General features: G+C 41.6%; 1 protein-coding gene across 1 annotated transcript in view; it reads right to left on the reverse strand.

Annotated features, from left to right (window-relative positions):
* LOC116396147 (protein unc-13 homolog B-like) overlaps nt 1-25409 on the reverse strand; it is a 154355-nt gene that overhangs the window by 22803 nt on the left and 106143 nt on the right. The window contains exons 19-30 of the mRNA XM_031870573.1: nt 24018-24187; nt 23569-23684; nt 22168-22331; nt 20630-20780; nt 12282-12350; nt 11587-11676; nt 9698-9829; nt 8797-8933; nt 8163-8248; nt 6354-6480; nt 5684-5780; nt 1559-1702 (exon numbers count right to left, since the gene is read on the reverse strand). Of these exons, the coding sequence (XP_031726433.1) occupies nt 1559-1702; nt 5684-5780; nt 6354-6480; nt 8163-8248; nt 8797-8933; nt 9698-9829; nt 11587-11676; nt 12282-12350; nt 20630-20780; nt 22168-22331; nt 23569-23684; nt 24018-24187 (1483 nt within the window). The remainder of the gene's footprint in view (nt 1-1558; nt 1703-5683; nt 5781-6353; nt 6481-8162; nt 8249-8796; nt 8934-9697; nt 9830-11586; nt 11677-12281; nt 12351-20629; nt 20781-22167; nt 22332-23568; nt 23685-24017; nt 24188-25409) is intronic.

Raw genomic sequence — 25409 nt, forward strand, 5'->3', positions numbered from 1 at the left:
CCCCCCCCCCCCCCCCCCCCCCCCCTTTATTCCTTTTCTGCAGCTGTCTGTCTTTTACTGTCAACTCATACTTTTCCTCAAAAATGAGCTATAACTATGTTGGCCCGGAGGCAGAGGAGCAAGAGAGAATAAGGAAGTGGAAGGTGGCAAAGAGAGAAACTGGACGAGATATGGAAAGAAGATAGAAATAAAGGCAGACATAGATCGAAAATATCTGAAGGCAAAGAACAGACAAGATGGAGAGTTCACAGAGAGATGAGACGGCAAGATGTAAGAAGAGTAGATGAAAAAGTGACTAAAGCTCAGACAGGGAGGAGATGAAAAGGTAGAGAGAAACATTACCATGAGTGGAGTGGGAAAAAGGGAGTCAAGGGCTGGGGACAGAGAGATGGACAGCTCAGAGTGATGGCTTACATTAGCTATTCTTTATTTAATGAGTCCCATATTGATCGAGCCATCACACACGCACACACACACACACACACACACGGGTGCACACAACTGTTCTGCAGAGAAACGCTTTGTTAGATTTAATGGCTCTGCCTAAAAGCAACTCCCTTAAATTAAATCTGAAGAAAGAAATAAGGCATCAAAGGTTCAATAACAAAAACACTGCACTGTGAAACCTGAAACTCCTCAGCCCATATCTCAAAGGCACAAAAGATTCAAGAGTTGTGTCAGTGAAAGGACTCGATTCAAACCAGTGAGGGTCTCAGCAACGTATCCTCATACAACCGATGGGATGATGTCTTACGAAAAAGATACTCCTTATTTTTCATGTGTTTTCCTATGAAAGCCAGCAACAAGCATTGAGCGTTGTCATTTGGGTTAAAATAACTAAGTGCCGTTACATGACAAATAAAAAGACTTCTTGTTTCACACGAGGAACAAACAGCAGATCTCCTGGAGGAAAGATCATTGTTAGCTGGACCCGTCCTGTGAGTGCTTTTACGGTCTTTAGACCCTCGTTCATGATTACGTGGATGACATACAAAAGGATTTTGTGAGATACCTACGAATTACGGCGCATTATTTTTCGCAGGTGTAGCTACGGATGCTGGATGAGACCAGCCTGGTCTCAGTGACTACGTTTACATGCACCCTAATATTATGCACCCACTATTATTTAGGATATGACAATATTCTAAATTTGATATGTGTCATGTCAATAGCATATCCCGTTTCGATATTCTGAATTAGGTCTTATTCCGAATGAAGCATTTTCCGACTAAGACATGTGGGATTTGCTGATAATATTCGGGTATCAGGAGCATTCTTTTGACAGCGCAGTCGTAATAGAATAATAAAATCTCAACAGTCAGCTCGCGCGTTGTGAACAAATCAACTACCAACAGTTTGCAGAGCAGCATGCCTGAAAGAAAAGCCCACATTTACTGCTGCTACTACTTTTAAACTTGATGAAAGACTTGGATACCAACGTGTTTTATGGATATGTGCAAACCCTTTTTATGTGTTTATAATGCATATGAGTGACCTGACATCTGGCTGAACTAACCCATGTCCACAGAGACTGAGGTGGTTGAGTTGTGAACCTCACCTTGGCGAAGCGCCGGTTGTAGTGGGCCACCACAGCGGGGTCGGGGCAGTCCAGCTTCTTGATGATCTCGAAGCTCTGGTTGAGCTGAGTGAAGATGTCCACCACCGAGCTGGAGAACAGAGCATGCTCGGACGTCTGCTGGAACTACAGGTGGAGGCAGGAGAAGACATATTTTAGTCCGCCAGTACTCCTCTTGTATTTAATCAAACACACACAACTCTTCTGCAGAGAAACACTTTGCTAGATTTAATGGCTCTGCCTAAAAGCAACTCCCTTAAATTAAATCTGAAGAAAGAAATATGGCATCAAAGGTTCAATAACAAAAACACTGCACTGTGAAACCTGAAACTCTTCAGCCCATATCTCAAAGGCACAAAAGATTCAAGAGTTGTGTCAGTGAAAGCTCTTGATAGCACTCGATTTAAACCAGTGAGGGTCTCAGATGTAACTCATCTGGGCCTCAGCAACGTAGTTCATACAGCAGATTGAAATGTGTTACAAAAAAGTTACGTCTCATTTTTCATGCGTTTTCCTACGAAAGCCAGCGACACGTGTTCATTTCCGTTTGTTACACGCATACGGTCTTTTCAAAAATAGAAAACATAAAACAGCTTAAGTAAGGTTCAGGCAACAAAACTGCTTCATTTGGTTTAACAGCAGCTCTCCGTCTCCACTCTGCTCTTTTCAAGAAGCACTGCTCCTCACAACTACCTCCTGACTGACTCATACGTCCTCTCTGTCCTTACTCCCCTTAATCAAATAATAACTCAAACCCTTCCTATTTCTTCTCCTAGCTACCGTAGCTGCGCTCTGGTGTAATTACTGTAATATCAGGGCACTCTGACCAGTACGATTATTATTATTCATTTGAAATGATTGCTGGTCTGGGAATAAAGGGCTTATTTTAGTGTTGCACTAATCATGTGGTCCTTCGGATGAATTCACCAGTTAAATGTTCCTTCTGAGCTTAAGGCTCTAACCTCAATGTAAACGCTGCCCAGAGGCTTTGAGTGCTATATTTCCCAAATGACCGAGTCACGCAGTTGTATCCTGGAGTCTCTCTTCCTCTTAGAAACCTACAGTACATGGATCCATAACTGGTTCTGTAAGAGCCAAAAGGGGGTCCATAAGCACTTCACAGTTCCTCCATAAAACCTGTCTCCAATGGACTCCTCGTAGTCTCCCATACTTTAAAAGAGTTGTGCATCAGGCTACTTCAGAGAGTAAAGGGGGAGAGAATATGTGCACTGAGTAAAATACTATATATGTGCTTAAGAGTATTATCTGAAACATCCTTCATGTAAACGTCTTGCCTGCGTTTTTATACCCTGAACAGCCAGATGTTTTGTTACACCAAAACCATCTGAGGAGTCGTCCTTTAAAACAGTTTGTAAGAGCAGGCACTTTAAAAACAATACTTAGCAGCTGTTTGGATGAACCATCTGTCAATTAAAGCGATTCGGAAGAAGAGTGAAAACATCTTTGTCATTGAGGAAAGCCTTCAGTGTCGTTCTGTGGTCTATTGATGCTATTAAAGCATCTAAGCCAGTGCATGTAGTGTACTTTCCTTATTCACATGTCATTATTAGCCTTGATTCTGAATTTGTACAGTGAATAAAAGACACTCGGAGGTATTGGGTGCTGGGGTAAGAAATGAAGCAAAGTCTGTGAGCTAGCTTAGAGTCTGCTGCTACATTCACATTCCTCTCACTGCCACATTTATCAAACACACCCTTCAGTGTTTGGCTGACAGTGCTTTGCTAACTCTTTTGGTGCCGATGCTGCCGATCTTGTTCTTATATAGTTTTAAAAGCCCCACCTCCACCCCCGAATCCACCTGCAGGCTCTGCGTCTATCGTCCTCTCCCGCTCCAGAGGGAGAGGACGTATTCTACTGAAACTAGAATTACCGCCTCGTGGTTGTTTCCCTCCGCCAACCAGTCAAGTTACAGATTATGTCCATGTCTGTCCAAAAATGTCATCACTTGAATGACCCACACTGAACGAGGGCCAACGCAGAGAGCTAAATAACGTCATCATGCGCGCACACATTACTGGTAGATTACATTACAAAGGGATTGACGCATTACTACTGTTTACCTCATGACCGACGTGAGTAAACGATTGCTGCTGTTATAACTTTAGCAGTAAAATCCTTTCTCATAATATCAGAAATGGCTGTGCAGTGATTTGGCATCTGATAAACCTTCACAAAGCCATGTGAGCGAGACTGAAGGGAGTGTAACCATCTGTACGGGCCAAGAAGAAGATAAACCACACAGGCATCCATCCTCCTACACTCCTCCATCTTGAGATAAAGAAAACCGTGTGTCATGAAGTTTGTCCATCAGTACAGCAATGCTTATCTGAAAGCTTGTGAAAAACCCAATAAAAACATTTTAAGGGCATCAAAATTACACTTTTAACGGTCAAAGTGTTGCGCACAAGACTCAAGAAACTTCCAGAGCGACAACAGAGTTCCTTGAAGATAAAGTGCCGCTGCGGGACCAACAGGAGGTCGAGAGACAACACTCGTCCATCATTGTGTTAGTGTGAGAGAGGGCTGCCAAAGGTCACAGAGCCGAGGCCGTCTCTCAGCTCGTTGTGGATTCCAGTGTTGTACAAAGCTTTCCTTTTCACTGCAGAGTTGCTCTACTGCTGTCGGACTTCCTTTCAATCAAAAACTTTGAAAAATAGAATTTCACAATGACAAATAGTCAGGAAGCAGCTGGTATAATGTGGGAAACACGGTTCTGCTGTACAAGAAAGTAGGTTTTATGTTAGGATAACATTTTAACATTAATCAGAAGCAGTTATGTTTCTTCAATGTCACTGCTGATTAGGATTATTTTTAAACATATGTTTACATTTGTTAAATCTCCTCGTTGTGAGCACTGAGTCGCAGCACTAGAGTGCAAATAGAAAGGAAGCAAATATGAATTTATTACATTTAGTCATAATCACGACTATAATGTCGCATCTCCGCTCACTGAGTAGCCTGCAAATTGTTTCTTTTATTGCAATTAAATTCTGGTGTCTGGTGAGGTAATTCATCTGTCCACAGGAAACAGGAAATTGAAACTTCGGAGTGGGAATCGACATTTTCTTCCAACGGGGAGACTTTTGATGCTTCAGAGGAAATAAATCATTGGTCAAATAGGTAAAGAACAGCGTGCTTTATACTGTTACTGACGTCCTGTTGAAGTGCACAAGACTCAAAGTGCCATTTCAAACCACCTCATTGAGAATACAACATCTGTGTGCTTCCTTTAACACACAAGGACACATGCTGTACACACGGCTTCACTGTGAGGGGGTAATTATATATCGTCCTATATCAGTCAAATCTGAGCACAAAGACTTGGTGTACATGTTTTTATATTCAGTAGGACTTACACTTTCAGAGGATAATATCTGACACCATCGCTGATGTCCACGACAAATGAACGTCCATAAATCTGCTAGGAAATCATAGAAAAATACATGCTCCATATAACATCAGAACTTGCCTGAGAATCATCAAGTTTTTAAGTTTCCTTTAGTATCAAAGTAATCTGGAGATAGTTGTCTGCACATCAATGGGTGCACTGATAATGCACTTTGAGTAGTGGAAATTTGCTCCTTTTGTCTCCTTTTTTAAAAATATTCCTAACTAATAGCATTTATCAGTCTAAATTCTTAACATTTTATCTTCCTTCTTGACAACCATTAAAATCTCTGCCGTACAGCAACATTTTATCTGTAGGTTGAAAACTTGGGGCATTGATGAAATTGGCTTTTTACATTTGTTGTTTGAGATGTTCTTTTGACTCCCTAACCACATCTGATTGATCTGTGTTGTTTGCTGGCACGCAAGTAAACACAAGAAACTGACAGCTGTGATTTGATCCGGATCAGAGCTGCAGGAGGAAAACAGTTCATCTCACTGACACCAACTAAGTTGTTAGACAACAGTCTAGGCTGCAAATTGCTTCTTAAAAAAACAAAAACTAATTTTGAATTCATGTTTTTAGATTAAAAAAGATAAAAACATATCTGAGCCCTAAATAATGAAGGATGGATGCCGAGCTGAAGACTTTCTGCTCACAGAAGAATCTTTCTTCACATTGGGCATTCTTTGACTCACCCCTTCTCTCTTGTCTCTCTCCAGCGCTCCGTGCATGAACTCCATCGACACCTCCTCGTTCTCAGCCAGCCAGGCCAGAACAAACAGGAGGAACCACCTGGAACAACAACAGAACTCCTCTTTGACCAACCATGAAGTTGGTGCACGAAACGGGAGGAAAACTACTGGATGTGACTCTTTTGCTTTGACAAAGGATAAACTAAATGCTTTGTTGTTGAATTCTAAAGCTTTTAATCCCCTTTTCATTAAATTCCTTCTATCAGTTCTGATGTGTCTTATCTGTTTTATCTGTTTGCTTGTTGTATTTCATCTTATTGAATTTCTGAAATTTCTTGTTTTTAATTGACCGATTATGCTTGTCTCATTGTTACGATTGTTTTAAACCATGTAAAGCACCTTGTCACTTTGCTTTGTATGTTGCTGTATCAATAAAATGTGTTATAATTATTAACATTACTCTGTCATCCATATTTCTAGAGTCCAAACCAAGTGAGGAGAGTTTTGAGTGTGTGGATGTGTCTGTATTATTGTGTATTTAAAAAGAGTTTAAATCTCGATAAAGAGGCAGAAATGATGAATCAAGATGAGCTCACTTTCATCTGAAGGAGACAGAGAAAGAGTGAGACACTGAGTGACAAAAAGAGTGTGTGTGTGTGTGTGTGTTTCTTACGCAGGGTACTCAGGCACAGTGTCTGTGAAGGCGGGCAGGTCCTTAACATACTCGTTGTAAAGCCACTTGACCTTGAAGTGCAGGTTCATGTAGTCGGCAGTCTTACAGAGTTTATGCTTCTCATGTTCTGTAAAAACAACACACACAGAAGCACAGCACAATAAACACCAGATGTATCTCTTGAGGGGCTGCATGGCGGTGTGGTGGCTAACACTGTCGCCTCACAGCAAGATGGACCGGGGAGTCAATTCAATTCAATATATTTTGTATAGCCCAAAATCACAAATGACACATTTGCCTCAGAGGGCTTTACAATCTGTACCCATGCAACATCCTCTGTCCCGGGACCCTCACATCGGAACAGGATAAACTCCCCCAAAAAACCCTTTAACAGGGAGAAACGAGGGAGAGACCTGTGAGAGAGCAACAGAGGAGGGACCCCTCTACCAGGATGGACAGACGTGTGATAGATGTCATGTCTACAGAATGAACAACATTACAGATACAACTCATTCAATGCATATGACAGAAAGTATTCATATAATGAGAGTAGTGAGCAGAATAATGACGGAACAATGACGACTACTACCAATAACAGCAGAAGTGGATATAGTAGAATAACAATGATAACAAAAGCAGTAATGGATCGATTCCCCGTGTCAGTGTGGATTCATCAGTCAGCACATCTGGTAAGAGCATGTCTGGATGGTTTCGAACGTTTGGTGCATCTGGAGTCGACAGCTCATATTTTTTTTTATCTCAAGAGAAAATATAAGAGACATTTAAGGGAGTGTTGCTGCATGAGGCCTTTGTGTTGCTGTAAAACAAATACGTCCGTCACCTCCTCCTGTTGTCAATATAAAACATGGTCCATGGTGCAAATAAGGTTGGAAATGTCTGCTATGGATGACTAATCAAAAATACACACACACACACACACACACACACATCTTACCGGCGTCGAAATCAACTTTGCGGATGCGAAATGTGGCGGGAGCTGAGATGGCAACAGAATGAGAAAACAAACCAATGAGAGATCAGAGAGGACAGAGAGGCGGGTTTGAAAGCGACAGAAATGAGAATGGAAAGGAATAATGTCAAACACAACACTAGGGGAGTTGGAAGGTCGACCAAATAGAAAAAAAGCCTATAAATGAGTCTCCTGAGGGACTTTTCAGCAATCAAATCTGTGATTTGATGCTGACTCGGCTACAAAACTCAGTTTTTACAGGCCAGACAGCATTTCAGGGTTCTATAGTTTCTACAAGTCTAATATGAGACACAGTCAAGAGCCAGAATATCGAGTAGCTAAGCAGGTTTCAAATGAGACAGAGGGACTCTTGAAACAGTGTAATGTGGAACGCCACAGGGGGAATCAATCATGTTATAGATTGTTTCTCAGTGTTAGAGACGGTATGTACTTGAGGCACCCACACACAGCATTTTAAAGTTTCCGATGACCTACAGGAGAGTCTGCATTCAATTAACACCCGCGGCCAAAGAGATTATCAGACGACATTGGACTCAAGCTTTGAGACTTCTGACTGTATCTTCTCATCGGCTACGTTGTGTTTGTCTAAAACCTCACCGTTGTTCCAGCGGTGGTGCTCGACTTTATACAAAACTGGAAGAGACGAAATGCAAAGAGAAGGAAGAGAGTCGATGGAGAGAAGAAAGTGATGTATGAATGTAGAGGGGAAACAAATGGCGGCAAGTTGTTAACCTTTATCTCTCTCTTACACACACACACACACACACACACACACACACACACACACACACACTGTGTACAGACACACACAGTCTTACCTTCCAGAGCGTACTTCATGTCCTGAGCGAACAGCCTCCACATGACCTCTGTGCTGACTTTACCCACATCGAGTTCCTGAGGAAACCTGAAGTTCAGACAAACAGAGAAACTTTTAGTTGATCTGCTAGTGAGATAAACAACAAACTTATCTTTTTATCAGCCTACTGTGTTTACAGTCCTTAAAGTAAAACAACTTGCAGCAACAATAAAAAAAACCTGCTGCTAGCAATCTGTTCCTGATAGAACATCTAAATAACATTAGTTTAAAAAACACCAAAGAAATCAAACATTTTACACTAAATTTTGAACTAAAATCATACAAAAATAAACTGCAGTCTCTGCATTCATACTTTTATTTTGTAAGCTTAAATTATTATTTTAAACCTGAATGTAACTGAAACTTTTTACTCATTTCAACCGATAATTAATTATAGTTTTAATTATATCCAGATATACGAAAGAATTTGATAATTTTCTCAACTAGCGGCTGTGAGTTGCAGTAAATTCAACATCTTACAAGCAATATTTCAAAACAATGCAATGGCTGCATCATTGCCCTAACTTTCCCAATATGTCATAATGCAAATGAAGGCACAAAATACCAAACAAAAGATACTAAAAGTCAGCACTGACTGGTTAATGATGGGTGTGTAGGAGTTCTTGTCCTCCTCGATGATGGAGACGATGAGCGTGATGAGTTTCGGCCAAAAGTCCAGATTCTGGATGCTCGGGCCCTGCTCCTCCTGCTGGTTCTCCTCTTTCTTTTCCTCCTCCTCTTCCTCTTCCTCCTCTTCCTCGTCTTTATCTCCATCGTCTTCCACCTCCTCACCTTCCGCCTTTTCCTTCTTCTTCTTCTTCTTCTTTTTCTGCTCAGGCTGTGAGAGGGAAAGAGACGCAAGATGAAATGTTTAATTTGTTTTCTCCGATGAGAAGTTGAATGTCCAGCAGTTGCAGAAAGAAACATGCTTTTATGAAGCAAGAGGCAGCACAGAACAGAAGAAAAACTAATTTTAGTGCTCAAAGGTTGTAATTTCAATAAATGATCTGCACTGAATAATTTACAACAATATTATTCCTCCGCGATATTGATTTGTTATAAAAGATTGCAGCTCCATGTTCTCCAAGTTCTGCACAATCCATAACGCTGAAAAAGGAGACTTTTCTTGATTACCATGCAAAGTATTGCTAATTTATACAAAACACAGGCTGGTTTAATGAGTTTAGACTTATTAAGACATGAATCTCTCCGGGCACGGTCCAAAATACAAAGTGTTCTAGAGATACTGCTTCGGCTGATGGAGACTCAGTTATCAGTGCAATCATCATGTGCTGCATGTACCGAGATCAATATGAGCAAAAGTGAAGGTGAGGCAAAAAAAAGTTGTGTTTACTCGATTTCCATACTTTTAAATGGAGGAAATCCGGGATCATTAAGCGTTCTCTCTCAAAGAACATCAAAACACGGTGAGAAAGGCCCCTTTCCTCCAGAGCATCCTCTGCAACATGTCGATGCTCAGCGACTCACCGGTTGGACGGCGGGCTGGAACTGGCGGTTGAAGAGCTCCAGACAGTTGTTGAAGATGTACTCGTAGGTGGAGTTCAGGCAGGCCTTGACGCAGTCCCGCACCACGTTGGCGGCCCTGGGAGGACTCTGCAGCTCCAAGACCTGCACGAGGCCAGACGAGTCAGACACACATAGACAACCATGCATTGGTAAGCTATATAGTAGGTAAATATAGAGATATTATCAAATCATGTACAAACCCATCAATAAAAATGAAATAGTGAAAAATAATTGGACAACTGAGGCCGAAAGTGAGATTGAAAGCCTTTTTTTGCTTCAATTCAAACTGGAATAGAAAATATATATTCACTCATGAATACATGAAAACATGTCGGTTCATTTGGTCCGAACCACAGAAAATAAATGATATATTGTTGCATTATTTTGATCTGGTTCCTGTTTGCACTGACATGTTTTTAACCAACGAACCAAATGGAGTAAACATGTCGTTATACAGACAGGTCATCCTGCATCATCAGGACCAACGAGGGGCTTTAATGCTTCTGTTTATATATATATATATATATATGTTCTTTGATTAATATGTGATTATAAGCATCATTAGTTTTATGAGCCTACAAATTGACCGCATGTTATGAAGGATGACTAACAGGTAGAGACAGGAGTGTCCAAAAGCCCCTTTGTGCTCTCAGGTGACTGGTGCACACAAACACATGAATGAGGCGTCTTCTTACTGTGGAATCACTATCGCACACTTTTTAATGGACTTAATGAACTGGCAAAGTTTATGGAGTCGATAACAAGCAGAGCAGTTTTAACAGCGTTGAACCTATTAGTCAGGGACAATACCCGCGCTGACGTGCTTATATACATAGCTTTATAAAGATCAATCATAAGATCGCTTCCTGAACAGATTTCACGATCAGCAGATTTATTTATTGATTTATAAGTATTTTAGCTTTTGAAATCATGCTAAAATCCCACATCTGCTTTCATAAAATCCCGTGGTTGGTTAGTTTGCTTTCACACTAGAAACAACACTTTAGTCTGCTTTGGAACAGTTCCCGGCCTGGTTGTAATGGCAGCTTTCACACCGGCTGAAACAAACCGTACTAACTGAGTGGATTGTTACCGAACCAATCGGGTGAGGTGTGAAAGCACACGGATACACGACCTTTCCTCCGTCCTCAACTCTGGAATCAATCTTCCCCTAACAGACCTGAAGTCGACAGCACCCACTCACTCTGAGAGACATTAGTCAGAGGCTGCAATCAATCCTGCAACACTGCAGCTCAACTCTCTCAGAGTGTGTGTGTGTGTGTGTGTGTGTGTGTGGGTGTGTGTGTGTGTGTGTGTGTGTCTCCTCTTGTGTTTCTACTGCTATTAGAGTCCTCACAAGAACCAAAAATACTGCAAATTTTGGGCATTTTGAAGTAGCGAATCATTTTCAGTGGTGTGGAGAGTACAATTAAAACGTATTAATACAAAGAAATACACACAGAAACCAGACAACAACAGAACACAGTTAGAAACAGTTACGTCCAAGAGCCGAGCTGTTTGTAATCATGGCTTTAAATTTTGTTGAGTCTTGTGTTGTAAAAAAGCAGTTTGCCCAAATTCAGCGTGTGCACACCGAACTTCAGTTGAAGAGTCAAATAAAGACCAATTTAATAAGGAAGTATACGATGGCAAGTTGGCATTAAACCAATGTCAGTCACATCTTTCTGTTAGAGATGCCCACCCAACCTTTTTCATACAAGATGCAAGGATTAGTAGATTAACTCTCACCGGTAATAAAAACAGGTTTTAAAATATCAGTCAAGCAGTGTCGTGTCGTGTCGTGTCGTGTGTATCTGAGTTCATGAGTTGGTGATTTTGAGCTGATTTGTTATTTCTACCTTCATCCTGAAGAAGGTGATGCTGGTGAGAAGATCCACCGTTGACTTGAGGTCATGGAGGCGAGGCTTGCTGCTGGCCGGGAAGTTGTTCTGTCGACAGACACACACACACACACACACACACACACACACACACACACACACACACACACAAACACAAACAAGTCTATTAAGCATTTGTTTAGTTTATCTTCCTTAATGGACTGAAGCCTTTTTTTCCTATAATTTATTTCCTTATTCAATCATGGTCGTTGTTTGCCTTTTTAATTGTTCATCATATCGTCAGCCTTTAATTTACTGCATAACCGATTACAAGCAAACAGTCGTTTGAATGAATGCAAAAAGCCAGAGACCCGTCATCCTGACACAAACTATATGAAAACCCTGCTGTGACCCCCAGACTAAACTAAAGAGACTAACAAACAAACAACATCTGAGCAGCTGAGAACAAAGTATTTTTAACATCAAGAACATATCTGAGGAAATAAAGAAGCCAGATGACAGCGGGAGGTGGTAACCTAATTGTTGCAGACAGTTTGGGGCCGATGACAAGTTAATAGTTTATGTTGACTTGTCGCATTCAGATCTAGACCTACACACCACGTCGTCTTAATGTAAATGAACGTCACTGGGACGGACTGAAGCTATAGATCTGCGTGTGGTGAAGAAAAGAGCAAAAGCATCTGAAGACTCACTCTGTACATGGAGAGGTCGATACGCAGGGAGTTGTGCAGCTGATCGAGCAGCTTCACAAAACGATCTCTCTGTTGGAAAAAGGAAAACAAAGAGCAGAGAACTTGACACGAGCAGTTTGCAGCCAGTGTGTGTTTGTTTAAATGTGTTTGAGTGTCTGCCTCTGTGTGAATATGTGTGTAGTCTGGCACCATGGAGAGGAACAGAGGGACTGAAATACTGCATGTTTTGTCTGAGAAATATATCAAAACAGAGACACATTTAAGCTACATGAGTATATTTAAGTTTGGAAAAGCAGTTTCGCACTTTACGACACTTGTCGGTGATGAAAAGCTTCTTTTTGTGTTGAGGGAGCACAGAAACCGATCCAAAACCAGTGCTTTGAAAATAATAAGACCTTAAACAGGATGTAATTCCCTCTCTAATATCTATTTTATATTTCATTCATAATGTAACTCAATGCACCCGCATTGACGTTAACGTCAGCTGTTAGCTCCATTATTTAGCCAAAAAGGACCATGCTGCTCACCGGCTGCTAGCAGCTCAAAGCTAACATTAACCAGCTCTTATCCTGCCGATTTCAGCACAGCATTTGTTGCTCAAAATGTAGCATTATCAGGTGAGAAATAGGATGCATGAGAGTGTTTAAGCACAGGCGTGTAGTACTAGTTTGCTACTCTGGTACATGTGTTGTTGTTGTTCCTGTGTAGTGTAATTAATGAGCTGATAAATGACATGATAATGTCACATCGGATCGGTGCATAGATTCACTCACTCGCTGATCTGTGAGTGAGAGGACACAGCAAAGTTTACTGAATTTTCTATCTGTGTTTTGACCATAATTTGACAGCTTGTATGGTAATATTGTTTTAAACTATTTTCAAAACCACAAAATGTTGACAAAAGCCGCTCAAATTGAATCTACTGATGCTATTTTTTCAAACTTAATCAAAAGTAGCCCAGTTGAGCGGAATCGAATCCTTTCTGGCATCACTGGTTTCACACTAATCTACCAAAACACAGAGCAATGCGCCAACAAAGCCAGTGACGAGGACGACCGCTAGCAGGCAAACATGAATGTTAACGATGCACCAATAAAATCATCTAAAACATCTGATTTGCAATTGTTTTATGAAATGTACTTGATACTTTTCACACTTCTTCGTATCACTTTCATATAGCAGATGCTTTTGTTTGGTGACTTGCACACTCACATTGCTCGGGAGCAATTTGGGGATCAGCGTCTCGCTTAAAAAACGTGGAGACACATGGACAGGAGGAGCCGGGCACCGATCCGCCCTGTGATCAACGGCCAACCAGCTTCATCTGCTGAGCTGCAGCCAGTAGCGGTATCCCCATTGCTTGTTTTGTGATTTTATCCACCACTATCCTTTATATGTTTTGGCAACACTGAAATTGAGCGCGAGAGAGAGAAAGCACTCTGGCGTGGGGGGAGTCACGACATGGCTAACAAACAAAAGAGATAAAATGAGTTTTGTCTCAAAGAGAGAACGAGGAGGAGGAAGAAAGAAAACTGGCATTGAACATTGCAGTTGAACACATTTATCTAAAAGGTAACAGTAACAACACTGGTGATTCCCACATTGGTGCTGTGAAAGTAAAGTTAGTCAAATATCTGAGTTTTCTTTTTCTTTTTTACCATTCTCACCAGATTCTACAGGGTCTAATGTGTCTCAATTTAGAAACAGCTGTGTGGAAGCCCGCAAAGTCTTCTCATGTCTGAAGCATCCAAAGTAGGTAAAACAGCAAGGCACTCAGTAGGCAAGTTATCCTAAGTCCTACATACGTACATCTGTACTGATGACGGGATGTTTTCTTCTGGTCAGAAGGTCTTTTTGGTGACAACCAATGAAAATGAATTGTACATGTTGTCTAAAAAACCTGTAAAGGTCAGGTTGTCTAATGAAAATGTTAGACAGACAACTCTGTGTGAATGTCTGTCTCCTATCATTATTGATCAATAATAATCTCCAAAGCCATCAATCTAATTCAATGTATTTGGATAGCCCAAAACCAGGAATCAGCCTCAGAGGGCGTTACGATCTGTACATCTTCTGTCCCAGGACCCCTTACATCGGGAAAAGAAAAAACTCCCCCCTTACAAGACCTTCAACAGGAACAAAAACAAAAGAAACCTACAGAATGACCATGCAAGCAGTCATATATTTGACTGATAATAGTAATAGCAGTGGGTGTCTGGGTGCTTTTATTTTGTGTTTGCTTTTAGTGTTTTTGACAGAATTTTCGCGACAGCGTGATTTGATTACATAACTGCTGAAAAGTTTCGTTGGAAATCTGTCATACCTCAATCCTCTCCTTTGTAAAAGTAGACAGTCGTGTCTGCAATCCATAGCAATTAGTTTGTGCATCGTCAGTATATTGGAAGGGTTTCCCCTTTGTCTTTAATCTTTGGAAGAAAGTCTGAAAAATGGCCAACATCACCTGGCATAAACAACCAATGAACACGATTGCCAAACTCTTGAAAGGACTCTTTTAACTCTCGTTTTGGTTGTGTCTATCCGTGTGTCCCCTGGCGGCAGGAGCAAAGCGAACAGAGGAAGCAGAGAGCGTTATAGCTCCTTGTTAAAAAAAACAAGGAGTTGAGTTTGGTTTTATGTGAGAGAAAAGGAAGCAGAGGGAGGGAGAAATTCCCCAACACTAACTTCCCCAGTTCATGCCAAAGCACGTCTCTAAATTTGAAGGATAAGGCTGGTAATAGTCCACGTTCTTTATTGTCAATAAACGCTCTGAATAATGTATGTTTTAGAGCTCCATTGTTGTCCAAAAACTACAGGTCGGTATCAAAGGTCAGTATCGGTCCTGACACCAATCCACCGGATCAGATTGGTGAACCCTTACTTTCTTACACCTCCAGCAGAGAACCGATTGGCTTGGGGCTGAACGCCAGAAATCACAGTTAGGTTTGGTCTTTTCATGGGGTTTGTTGACAACAAGAAAATATATATAATATAAAATATATAACACCGACAGCCATAACCTTAGAACTTCACTATCAAAGAGCCCTTTGAAGAGGTGCGAGACGGACAAAATGTCCTCAATTTCTAAAAACTCTCTCTTAACGTTTGAAATCCAGAAACACACACACGCACACACACACACACACACACACACACACACACACACACACACACACACACTTTCCTTGTTACCTGGTTACTCCCTTCAGGTTTACTGCAGTGACTCCCTGAACGTCCCTGTCCTCTGCTGCTGTGACACATTTTATGTGATCATAAAAACATGACAAGCCCAGAGGCTTCAACTCACAATCAAGTAAAGTGGCCTGGAGGAGAAAAACAGATAATATAACAGATAATCATTGGGAGCTGAACTTTTTTGCATAAAAGTCTGAAGCCGGGTTCATTATTCTTAGAGACTCAGTTTTCATCACCATTAAATGAACCTTCAGGAACTTTTGTTTTTGTATTTTTGAGGTTTTCAATTCACCAAAAGCTATTATTGGTGAGCTCAATTTGAAATAAGTACTATATTATTGTTGTTGTAGTCTATTATTCTTGTTCTTTAAGGCCTTTCTGTCCCCTTGCTCCTGACCAATAGGCAGCCCCTCTACCTTCAATCATCTAAATCCTGAGACATTACTTAATATGTCAGTGGTGCTCAGACATCATGTCTTTTGTGATCTCCGTGACCTTGTAGCACAGTAAATCCAACCTGATCACGTATTTTCCCTCTATCTGCTGGTGTAAGAACCAGAGCTTCTCAGTCGTCCTTGTGGAGCAGGTGCAGAAATCACCACGAGCGAATGAACGCCAAACTTAGACAAGTGAAGGCCGACAACATTGAATTATCTTGGGAGGAAACAGCATGTGTTGCTCTGATCAAAGTGGGAACAAACACTCGTACAACTGTGCTCGTGCACTCATTACGTGTCACCGGAGTCTTCCTCAAGCTGCTAGCTTGACGAGCTAGCTGTGAGTATTGAGTGCTAACAATAGTCAGATTTGTTGTTTACGTTTAATATGATCGTGTTGGGGGAGTGGCTTTGGAGGGAGGCTCAAAGGGAGGGGCCGTCAGTGTTGCCGACTTAACGACTTTCACGCTACATTTAGCAGCTTTTGGAGCTGAGCTGCTCGCCACTTTCATTGGAAAAGACAAGAGTGAGGTTTTTTCTTAAGAGCTGTGCATTTTTGTTACACGGAAATTAGAGAAACAGTTGCACGCCTCTTATTTAAGGTTAGTTAGAAGTTGTTGATTTCAGGAGGAAACAGAGACCCACTAAAATCTCAATGGCAGATTTTCATTCAAGCCAAAGTAAATATCAATGCATTATTGCATTTATTGCCATTGTATTGTATTGGCTGTGGAAATATTTCACATGTTTGCATGTTCAGCTGACCTACTGTGCACCGACTAAAGGACTCTCTAGAATACACCAGCAATTCATTTGTAGTCATTTATATATACCACTTGTTGCCCTGTGATAAATAGTGACACATAATGATTTTCAAATTACAATTACACATCACTTCCTCTCCTGGAGATATGACACTATGGGACCCGTAAAATAAAAGGTCATATTGGGCAACATACAAACCACAGAAGAAGGCAGGTAGTTTTGGTATTAAAGCACATTTCTTGCACAAATCAGCACGTGGCATCTCTGCATTTGATGCCACGTGCTTTAGACTGCAGGCAGCAACAAATGTGAACTCTCTAAATTCTTTATAGCAGAATTGCACCGAGCTGCTCGGTCACTATTGACACGGAACGCTACTGTGCTTCTTCTCCCACTCTGAGGTGTAATCACATTCAAGTCACGAAGGTACAAAATGGGCAGAGACGAGAATGAAAACCAGGCACCTCCGATCAAAGTGTCACTTCAAAAGAACAAATCTGGGTTTTGGTATTATGGCACAAAATCATGGATAAAACATCTTACGTGAACCTAAATTACCTTGAACACTTTAATCCACAACGCGCTCTGCTGCAAAACCTCCAGTACAATTCCAGTCATTCACTTTTTAAAGAGCAGGCATTGCTAATTTAAAGCATTTAGGGAAATATTAGTAAGAACGCGTTTGTTGCTGCTCAGATTTTTTGAAGATATATTGCTGAAGCTTGACTAGACCAGTGCAGCCTGTAGCTGACAACTAGGGAGCTCTCAGGTGTGTAATGTTTGTTCCCACCGGCACACACTCACACACACACACACACACACACACGCACGCACGCACACGCACATGAACACACACGCACACACACACTCACACAGTCTGCAGGCATATAAACACACTCACACACCTGAGCAACATCACAGACAACGTCGGTAAAACTGTCAGCTGATGACTTGATCTCAGCGATGGTTTACGAAGAGCAGACGAGAGGAGGAGCGGATCGATACGACGCCATCTTTCTCACACGGACGCAGGGAGTGAGAGGACGGACACAGACGGCGGGAGGGAGGGAGGGAAGTTTTGCGAATTAGTTGTCACCTTGTTGCCGTGGCAATGAGTACATTGAAATTGACTTATTATTAAAAAACGACACCAAAAAAAAGCAATAAAGAACCAGAAAAAGTGAAGGAGGGAACACGTGTGTGTTTCTGTCTGGGAGGAAGCAGCACCAAAGAGGATGGAAGAAACAGTAAAAAATAATAATAATATAATAAATAAAAAAAGCTGCAGTAAATAAACGGAGACAGACAGACTGAGGCCGAGCAGAAGGTAAAAAAACAACAAATAACATCATACCTGCCTGTGTGTTCATGCTGACTGACACCAATAATAACACATTTAAAGAAAATTACTTGTAATTGCTACAAAACACCATTTGCTGAAAGAATCAAAACTAATATCAGTATAAAACAAGCATTTTTAGATTTGTGAATAACAAACCAAATATAGTGAATGGCATAAAAAATGAATTACTCCCATAGAAAACCTCTAAACAGTTATTGATTACAGTAAATACATATAGACGGACCGATATCAGATTAATGCCAATGATTTCAAAGAGAATCGTACTCAGTATGATTTCAAAACAACAGTAAACTGACAAACATAATACAATGATTTGATTCAGCTCATATTCTATATTTATAGAAATGGCTCAACGATAAGATTTCCATTTTGCCACGTCAGGTAAATTATTAAATTATAATTATAATTCCCTTGTTAATGAAAGGTGCTATACAAAAATACATTTGCCTCCATTGCCAGTAATACCTTAATGGATGTTTTAGAGCTCACAGGTTAAGTAATGAATTAAAATATGGTCGTTTTAGGATAATTAGTTCTTACAGGGAGTCAAGACATTATTGAACTGTCGCTTAGTCATTAATTAGTGCTGGTCCTCTATGCTAGAGTGTATTACATGTCATGCATTAATTCATACATCAATTCAAGCTGAGTCATGCATTCATTACTGTCAAGTCATTACACTGTTACTGTTCTCTAAGATCAAAGAGGGATGAGAACACAGCTTAATGAAACCAGTGAATTACCCAGATACATAGAAAACAACTGAATCCAGCTGAATGTAATGAGACACAGTTGTAGTTGAGAGCAAGTCCGCCTGCATCTCCTGATCCATTAAAGGAAGTGCGCTCTGCCTGCAGTCGCTCGTATATCACCAGAGTCTGAGTGCAACTGGTAGGAACACTGTAGTGGGCACTGCTGGCAAGGATCCCAGGAGTCATTAAGTTCGGCCTCTAACTGTCATTGTCCCCGCCGTCTACGTTTCCTGCGGGGCCCGCCGGCTGAAATTTGGACCACTGCAAAGCACAGAGCCGTTAAAGAAGGTCCCGCAGTGATAAGACGTTAACTTTTAATCAGGGAGATTATTAGCAGCATAAACGAACAACGTGCTGGCTCTGCTCAGATCGTTCCTCATGGATGTTTATGTGAGACAGGTCCTTTAAAATGCTTTCCCTTCAGCAGGTGGCAGTCAATACGCCCCCGGTTTGGAAAAACAGACAGGAGTACCAGCATCAGCATGGAAACAAAGCAATGTACTGCTGAGGACGGGAGCAGCTGCAACATGCGTTTAAAGACACCTAAAACAATCACTGCAAGGTAAAGCAGGGAAAATATTCTAAATATAGCGTACACTAAAATACGTCAACAGCAGTACATTACTTTGCTCCCATGCTTCTCTAAACTCCATCTCCTCTAGTAATACTCTGACTATGGAGAAGTACCTCATACAACCACACTTCACAACATCCAAACTATACCTTTAAATACTACAGTTACAATCCACGTCACCTTCTGAAGACTTTGTGACGCCTACTTTAGGTCAAAATGTATATTATAGGCAAATTTCTGTCTTTTTTGAAGCCTGAAATCCAATCCTGTTTTAAAGTGGAGTTCAGTCCTGTAAGATCTCCGTCGGGGCAGAGAAAAACAGTTTTTTTAAATCAGTCGCAGACTAAAAGCTATTTGTTTAATCTCACATAATCATATCAAGAAGAGAGCCTTTTGTTTGGGTAAAAGCAGCTTGAAGGTAAATGTTGAATTCATTAGTAAGATGAATCTCAACATGCCCTCTGTATTCTAACGTCGTTATGCATCTGCGATGCTCCGGTCAAATAACGCAGCTCCTCCCAAGGCAATGACAACGTCACCGTCACTGTTCCGACCTGTAATTGTGGTGCAACCAATACCCACGGCAGCGTAATCATTTCTAAGGCTTTATCAGAATCAAATCAGTCGTGTCTGAAAAAGCCAGTTGTGACTGATGAAGGATGCAGGGAATAAAGAGCCAGCCCATAATCCCTCAGAGAAATATCTGGATATGCATGAGACTTAGATGTTTGAAGGTTTTGTGCACCTTAAACAAAGACCACAGCTGATATTGTCTCAGTGTTGTGTCCCTGCAGTACAAATCACATTATCATCACTAGCTGCTGCTCTGAAACACAAGCTTTGTAGTTCACTATGTCAACTCGTATTTTTTACCAGTTTGCCTCTTCTTTAACTTCTTTCCTTTATAGTGAAACATGTGAGTCGAGTATTTCATTCAACTTCCATTCAACCAAGGCCACCGATAACGTGAAGGTGTTTATGTCAGAGCGTTGATTTGAATTAAGTCGGAGTTTGCTGACGACAATGCTGCATCTTTAATTCAAATATATCATTGATAGAATAATAAATTGGTTGTTTTAAAATCCAAGCACCTGAGGTATGTTGAAGTCTTCTACCATGGACACCAACGTGCATGAACTCATCCGAAAGCTGCGTCTGCACTCAATCTATGTAGCAACAGGTGACGCTTTGCAAAGAGAAAGCCAAAGGGTCTCGACTGGTCGGATGGTGTTGAACAGATTCGTGCTTATCTGCTCGTCACTCACCCCGAAGTTGGAGGCTGCAAATCTGGCCGGAGCGGAGACGTTGGTGGAGGCGGTCGGGTGGGCATAGAAGGCATTGATGTTGGCCAGCAGGGTGCTCATCACTGCCGGCACCCCTGACAGCATGTACTTAGAGGACAGGCAAGAGAAATGGCTGTGGAGGGAAGGAGAGGAGAGAGAGAGGGATGGGTGGGAGGAGAAGGAGAAAGGGAAGGTTATAGCAGGTTTTTGGAAGGAGGGAGATTGAAGGTTTAAAAGCAGGAAGAGGACAGATATGTAGAGGGGGGGGAGGAGGAGACAGGGGGAGAGGGAAGGAAGGAGGAAGACACGGAGAAACCAGAGAGAGATCAGAAGGAGGATGGAGGATGGAGGGTGGAGGGAAACCAACAAAGATGAATTAAGTTGAGATTAAGTTAAAGCAGTTGATCAACAGTGTACAATTGTGGCTATTTTTTCTCCAACTTCATCATCACGACTAAAGAGCTCAACACCACTTTTTGAACGACTCGGCTTCTGTAAGTGGATTTCTCATCACGTCGCTCGATCAGCGTTTCAGAAAATCCTTATCTGAAGTGTTTTAAGCATTGAACCAAGCCAATCGACTACCTGCCGAATTGTAACTGAAAAAGATTTATTTAAGAGCAAAACAATTAACTGGAAAATAGAAAAGAAAGGCAAAGGTACAGAACTGTGTACATCATTATTTTAATAGTGAAGGAAATTACTCAGCCCAGAGACCGTTGGGAATATTGTGAATTCTACTCGTTGTCACTGTGACGGTTGTGAGGCCTTGGACTATACATCTGTTCTCCAAATGTTATCTCTAAAACTCATTAAACACAATTTATGACACATCGTTTCGCTGTTAACTAATGCACAAAATTATACATATTGTTAATGTGACAGCACTAAGTTACTAATTCGAGAGAGTCAAAATATTTCAACACCTAATGGGATCCACAGAAGCAGACACACGTATGAAGAGTTCGTTCCAGTGAGGGAACCAAAATGAAGCTGTCAGTGAGATGTGAGACTTAATAATGGCGACAGCGCGTCTGTGTATTTCAATCACCGTTTCCATTTGGCGGTGTTATTGGACGGCTCATATCCCCATTTCCTCTGGGACATTTCTGCTCACAACTTCAATCCCCTCAATGCTTCCCGGCCTGATTATGTTACACGTTTGTGCTCCAACACAGAGACCCACTCTGTCCCTTTAAGGTTAAACTACATTATTAACGTAAATAAACCAGTGTGTAAATGTGTGTGTGTGTGTTTGTCTCTCCACCTGCCTACAATGATCCAATCTCTGTGGTGGCAGATCATCTTTTCTCATTAGATAAACTAATTTGCATGCTGTTTATAGTTCATAACAACCTCTCATCACATCAACACACACACACACACACACCTACACACACACACACACACACAAACACAGGTCTACAGATACTGTTCACAAACACACACTGATTTCAAGTATTTCCTGATTGGATTAACCCACACACAATCGGCTAACATCATGGAGACGGTGAGCTTACGTCATGGCCTGGTAGATGGACTCGATGCCGTAGCGCATGGCGAACTCGTCCACGATGTCCTGCTTCACCTCGTCATAGTAAACCTTCCACGCGTCGTCTCCCTGAGCCGCTGGGATCTTCACCACGCCACCTCCCTCTACGTCCGTTGAGAAGTGGAACATGTTCTACCGAGAGGGGGGGAAAAAAGGTTGAGAGAGCAGGAAAAACATCAGCAGTGCTAAAGGAAGTGAACAACAGCCTGGTTACACAACAGCGGGCTGAGAAGTTCTGGCTTCAGAGGTTGTTGAAAACTCGTCATAGTTAAATACAAGCAGAATAACAGAATGCAATTCTGATTTGGGACACGACACTGCTGAGTGGAAACATAACTTCCACATCTGGATACTTTGTTATCTTTCCTTTGTCTTCGTTTGTCTTTTTCATGTTCCAGCAGACTCAACCATCAGAAGCAATTTGTCAAATTTGAAAAGGCTTTAAATAAAGTAAAGTATAATCAGACATGTGTTGTTTGTAGAAAACTCCAACATATTCTTTATAACAATATAAATGTATTGTTTGCTCTTTATGGAATGATTGCTTGAAGCTACTATGAGGAACTTTCATTTTGTTTTGATTCTGGCGGCCCCTTCACATGCTGTAGTGTTTGCTTTTAGGAAGCCTCTCATTTTACTGCAGCAGGGTTTGACAGTCTGTCCCACTCAGTCCTAGTTCTGGTTCTCCCGTGCCTCCCTTCCCTCCAGCGGGTCCAGCAATACGTCCTGGGTCTCCAGCAGCGTGGTGTTGGTGTTAGCTCCCAGAGAGGAGAAGCTCTGCTGCTGGAGGAGGAGGAGGAGGAGGAGCTGCTGCTGCTGCCGGGAGCCTAGCTCTCCTCCTTCCTCCGGAGCTCCAGACTGCAGGTCCAAGGCTGCAGGTGAAGCCGGATCTGGGTCTGTCCACAGTGGACCGGTCTCTGCTGGAGTCTGAACTGAAGGAGTTTCTGGTGAACCTGCATGATGTCATCTGGTTTCACCAGAATCCGACCCGGTGGCTCCGATGATGAGCTTTAATTATAACTCTATAGAAACAGACCATCTTCCCTCTGCTGGTCTCGTTACTGATGGAGGTCTTATAGAGGATCAGGACTAAACTGAGACTGGTTCAGAACCAGATAAAAGTTCCTCATTGTTACTTTAAGCAATTAGTCAATTAATAGATATGTTTACTGTATCTGCAGATATTAATCAACAACAACAATTTTGATTAGAAACGAGCAAACATACAGATTTCAACGTTTTGTTCTCGTTAAAAAACTCTCAATGGACTCCAGTGTGACTCCATGTGTGTGTCTCCAGTTCCCCATAAACTTCCTACATCAGCTTATTCCTGACTTTACATGTATATGTGTGTGTGTGTGTGTGTCACCTCATGAAGGCAGGTGTACTGTACGTGGTAGGGTGCCACCTTCTCCTCTCCCTCGATCTCCACGCTGATCTGAAGACGAATGGCACCAGACACCGCCGACTTGTCTGTTCTCTTTTCTGCAAGTGGAGACACACGCCCACACACACACACACACCCACACACACACACACGCCCACACACACACACACACACCCACACACACATACACACACACACACACACACACACACAATTACTCTGAAGTCGTACATCTCTCAGAGTTGAACTTCAGTTGAACTTCGGATCTAAGACGACAACTAAAACTGCAGTGCTAATGAGCAAATCCGCATTCTGAAACACAAACACAAACACCAACTACACACTCCCATCTACCACATAAACACACAGACACACACACACACACACACACGCACACACACACACACCATGTCTCCCATATTGCTACATACCCAGGTTGTACCAGACGTCCATCTCTCCGCTCAGAGTTCGGACCTCGATGATGCTCTGACCCAGGAAGTCGTCGGACTCCCTCTTCAGACGCTGCTTCACTCGCGACTTGATGTCGTCGTCTTCGTCCCAAACTCGCAGCTTGACGCGATCCGAGGAGTTGTGGCACTCACTGGGGAGACAGAGGACGGGTGGGCGGCGGACGTGTTGTTTTAACAAACGTGTGGGTGTCGGAGCAGATGGCTAAAGTGGAAGGTTTGCACGCATGGAGCAAATTAACACCCGTTCATGACTACTTTGCACCTCGTGGTCTTTCTGTGGTGACGAGCCAGTAAACATGGATTAAAACTGTACAACATGTTTTCGATGATTTGGCTAAAACCTGGTTGAATTTGAATGAGAAATTATAGTTTATTATTAGAAGTCTGCATTACTCTCTTCTTTTAGGGAAGGCAACAGGTCGTATACATAAATAAAAGCAGTGTAAATCAACCTGATTTATGTGCTAAATTATTAAAATGATTATATTAAATGATAAAGTGGGTGAGAAACAATTTAATCATGCTATTACATATAACTGTTGTTTATACATTCGTTGTTGTTTATCACTTCAATAACTTAAATGTTTCTGAAATGATATTAAAAAAAACTTTTCACAAATATTTTGACCGGTATGATTTTGATTTTACAATTTTGACAAGATGTCTATGCGTCTCTTGATCCAGTCTGGTCTCCAAAAATGCACTTTTAGTAACATTTTGAGGGAAACATATTTTCTCCCGAATTCCGTCTGTTGCTGAATTATTACAAATATGTTTCTTATCAAAGTCTGCAGAAGTCAGCATGTAGGGAGGAGATCAGGGAGGATGGACGGGTCAAACAAACCCAGGACATTCACCCAGGAGACTGCTGTTAGTGTCCTGTGTGAAACCAAAAGTTAAGGTTGACTTGTTTGAATTTACATCTGTAATTTAAATAACAACACAAATGTAATTATTTTAAGCCAAACCATGATATTTTTACTCGAGATGTTGTTTGAATTTACAACATTCTGTCAACGTAGTCCAGGAGAAACTGAGAATGCAGTAAAGTTGAACAGGAACGTAATTTAGGAGACGGGGTTGTTTGACATGCAAATTATCTAATCAATGCGAACATGGTACAACTGTGACAGAGCTTCTAATGAAAACATATTCAGATTCAAACAGTCACTGAGCCGATGCATATTTGAAATTCTCGATGCCACTTCCTTTCGTGTGAATGCATCTCATTTCATTATTATATTGCCTCATCTTGTGGCCCTGTGTTTTTCACTTAAATAACACAGCTTCACATCAACCAACACTCAAGCGTCCTACTCTAATAAACACTCATATACGTCTGATACTACTGTG

This window comes from Anarrhichthys ocellatus, unplaced genomic scaffold, assembly GCF_004355925.1.
Source record: "Anarrhichthys ocellatus isolate YVR2014 unplaced genomic scaffold, GSC_Weel_1.0 scaffold53, whole genome shotgun sequence".
NCBI lineage: Eukaryota > Metazoa > Chordata > Actinopteri > Perciformes > Anarhichadidae > Anarrhichthys > Anarrhichthys ocellatus.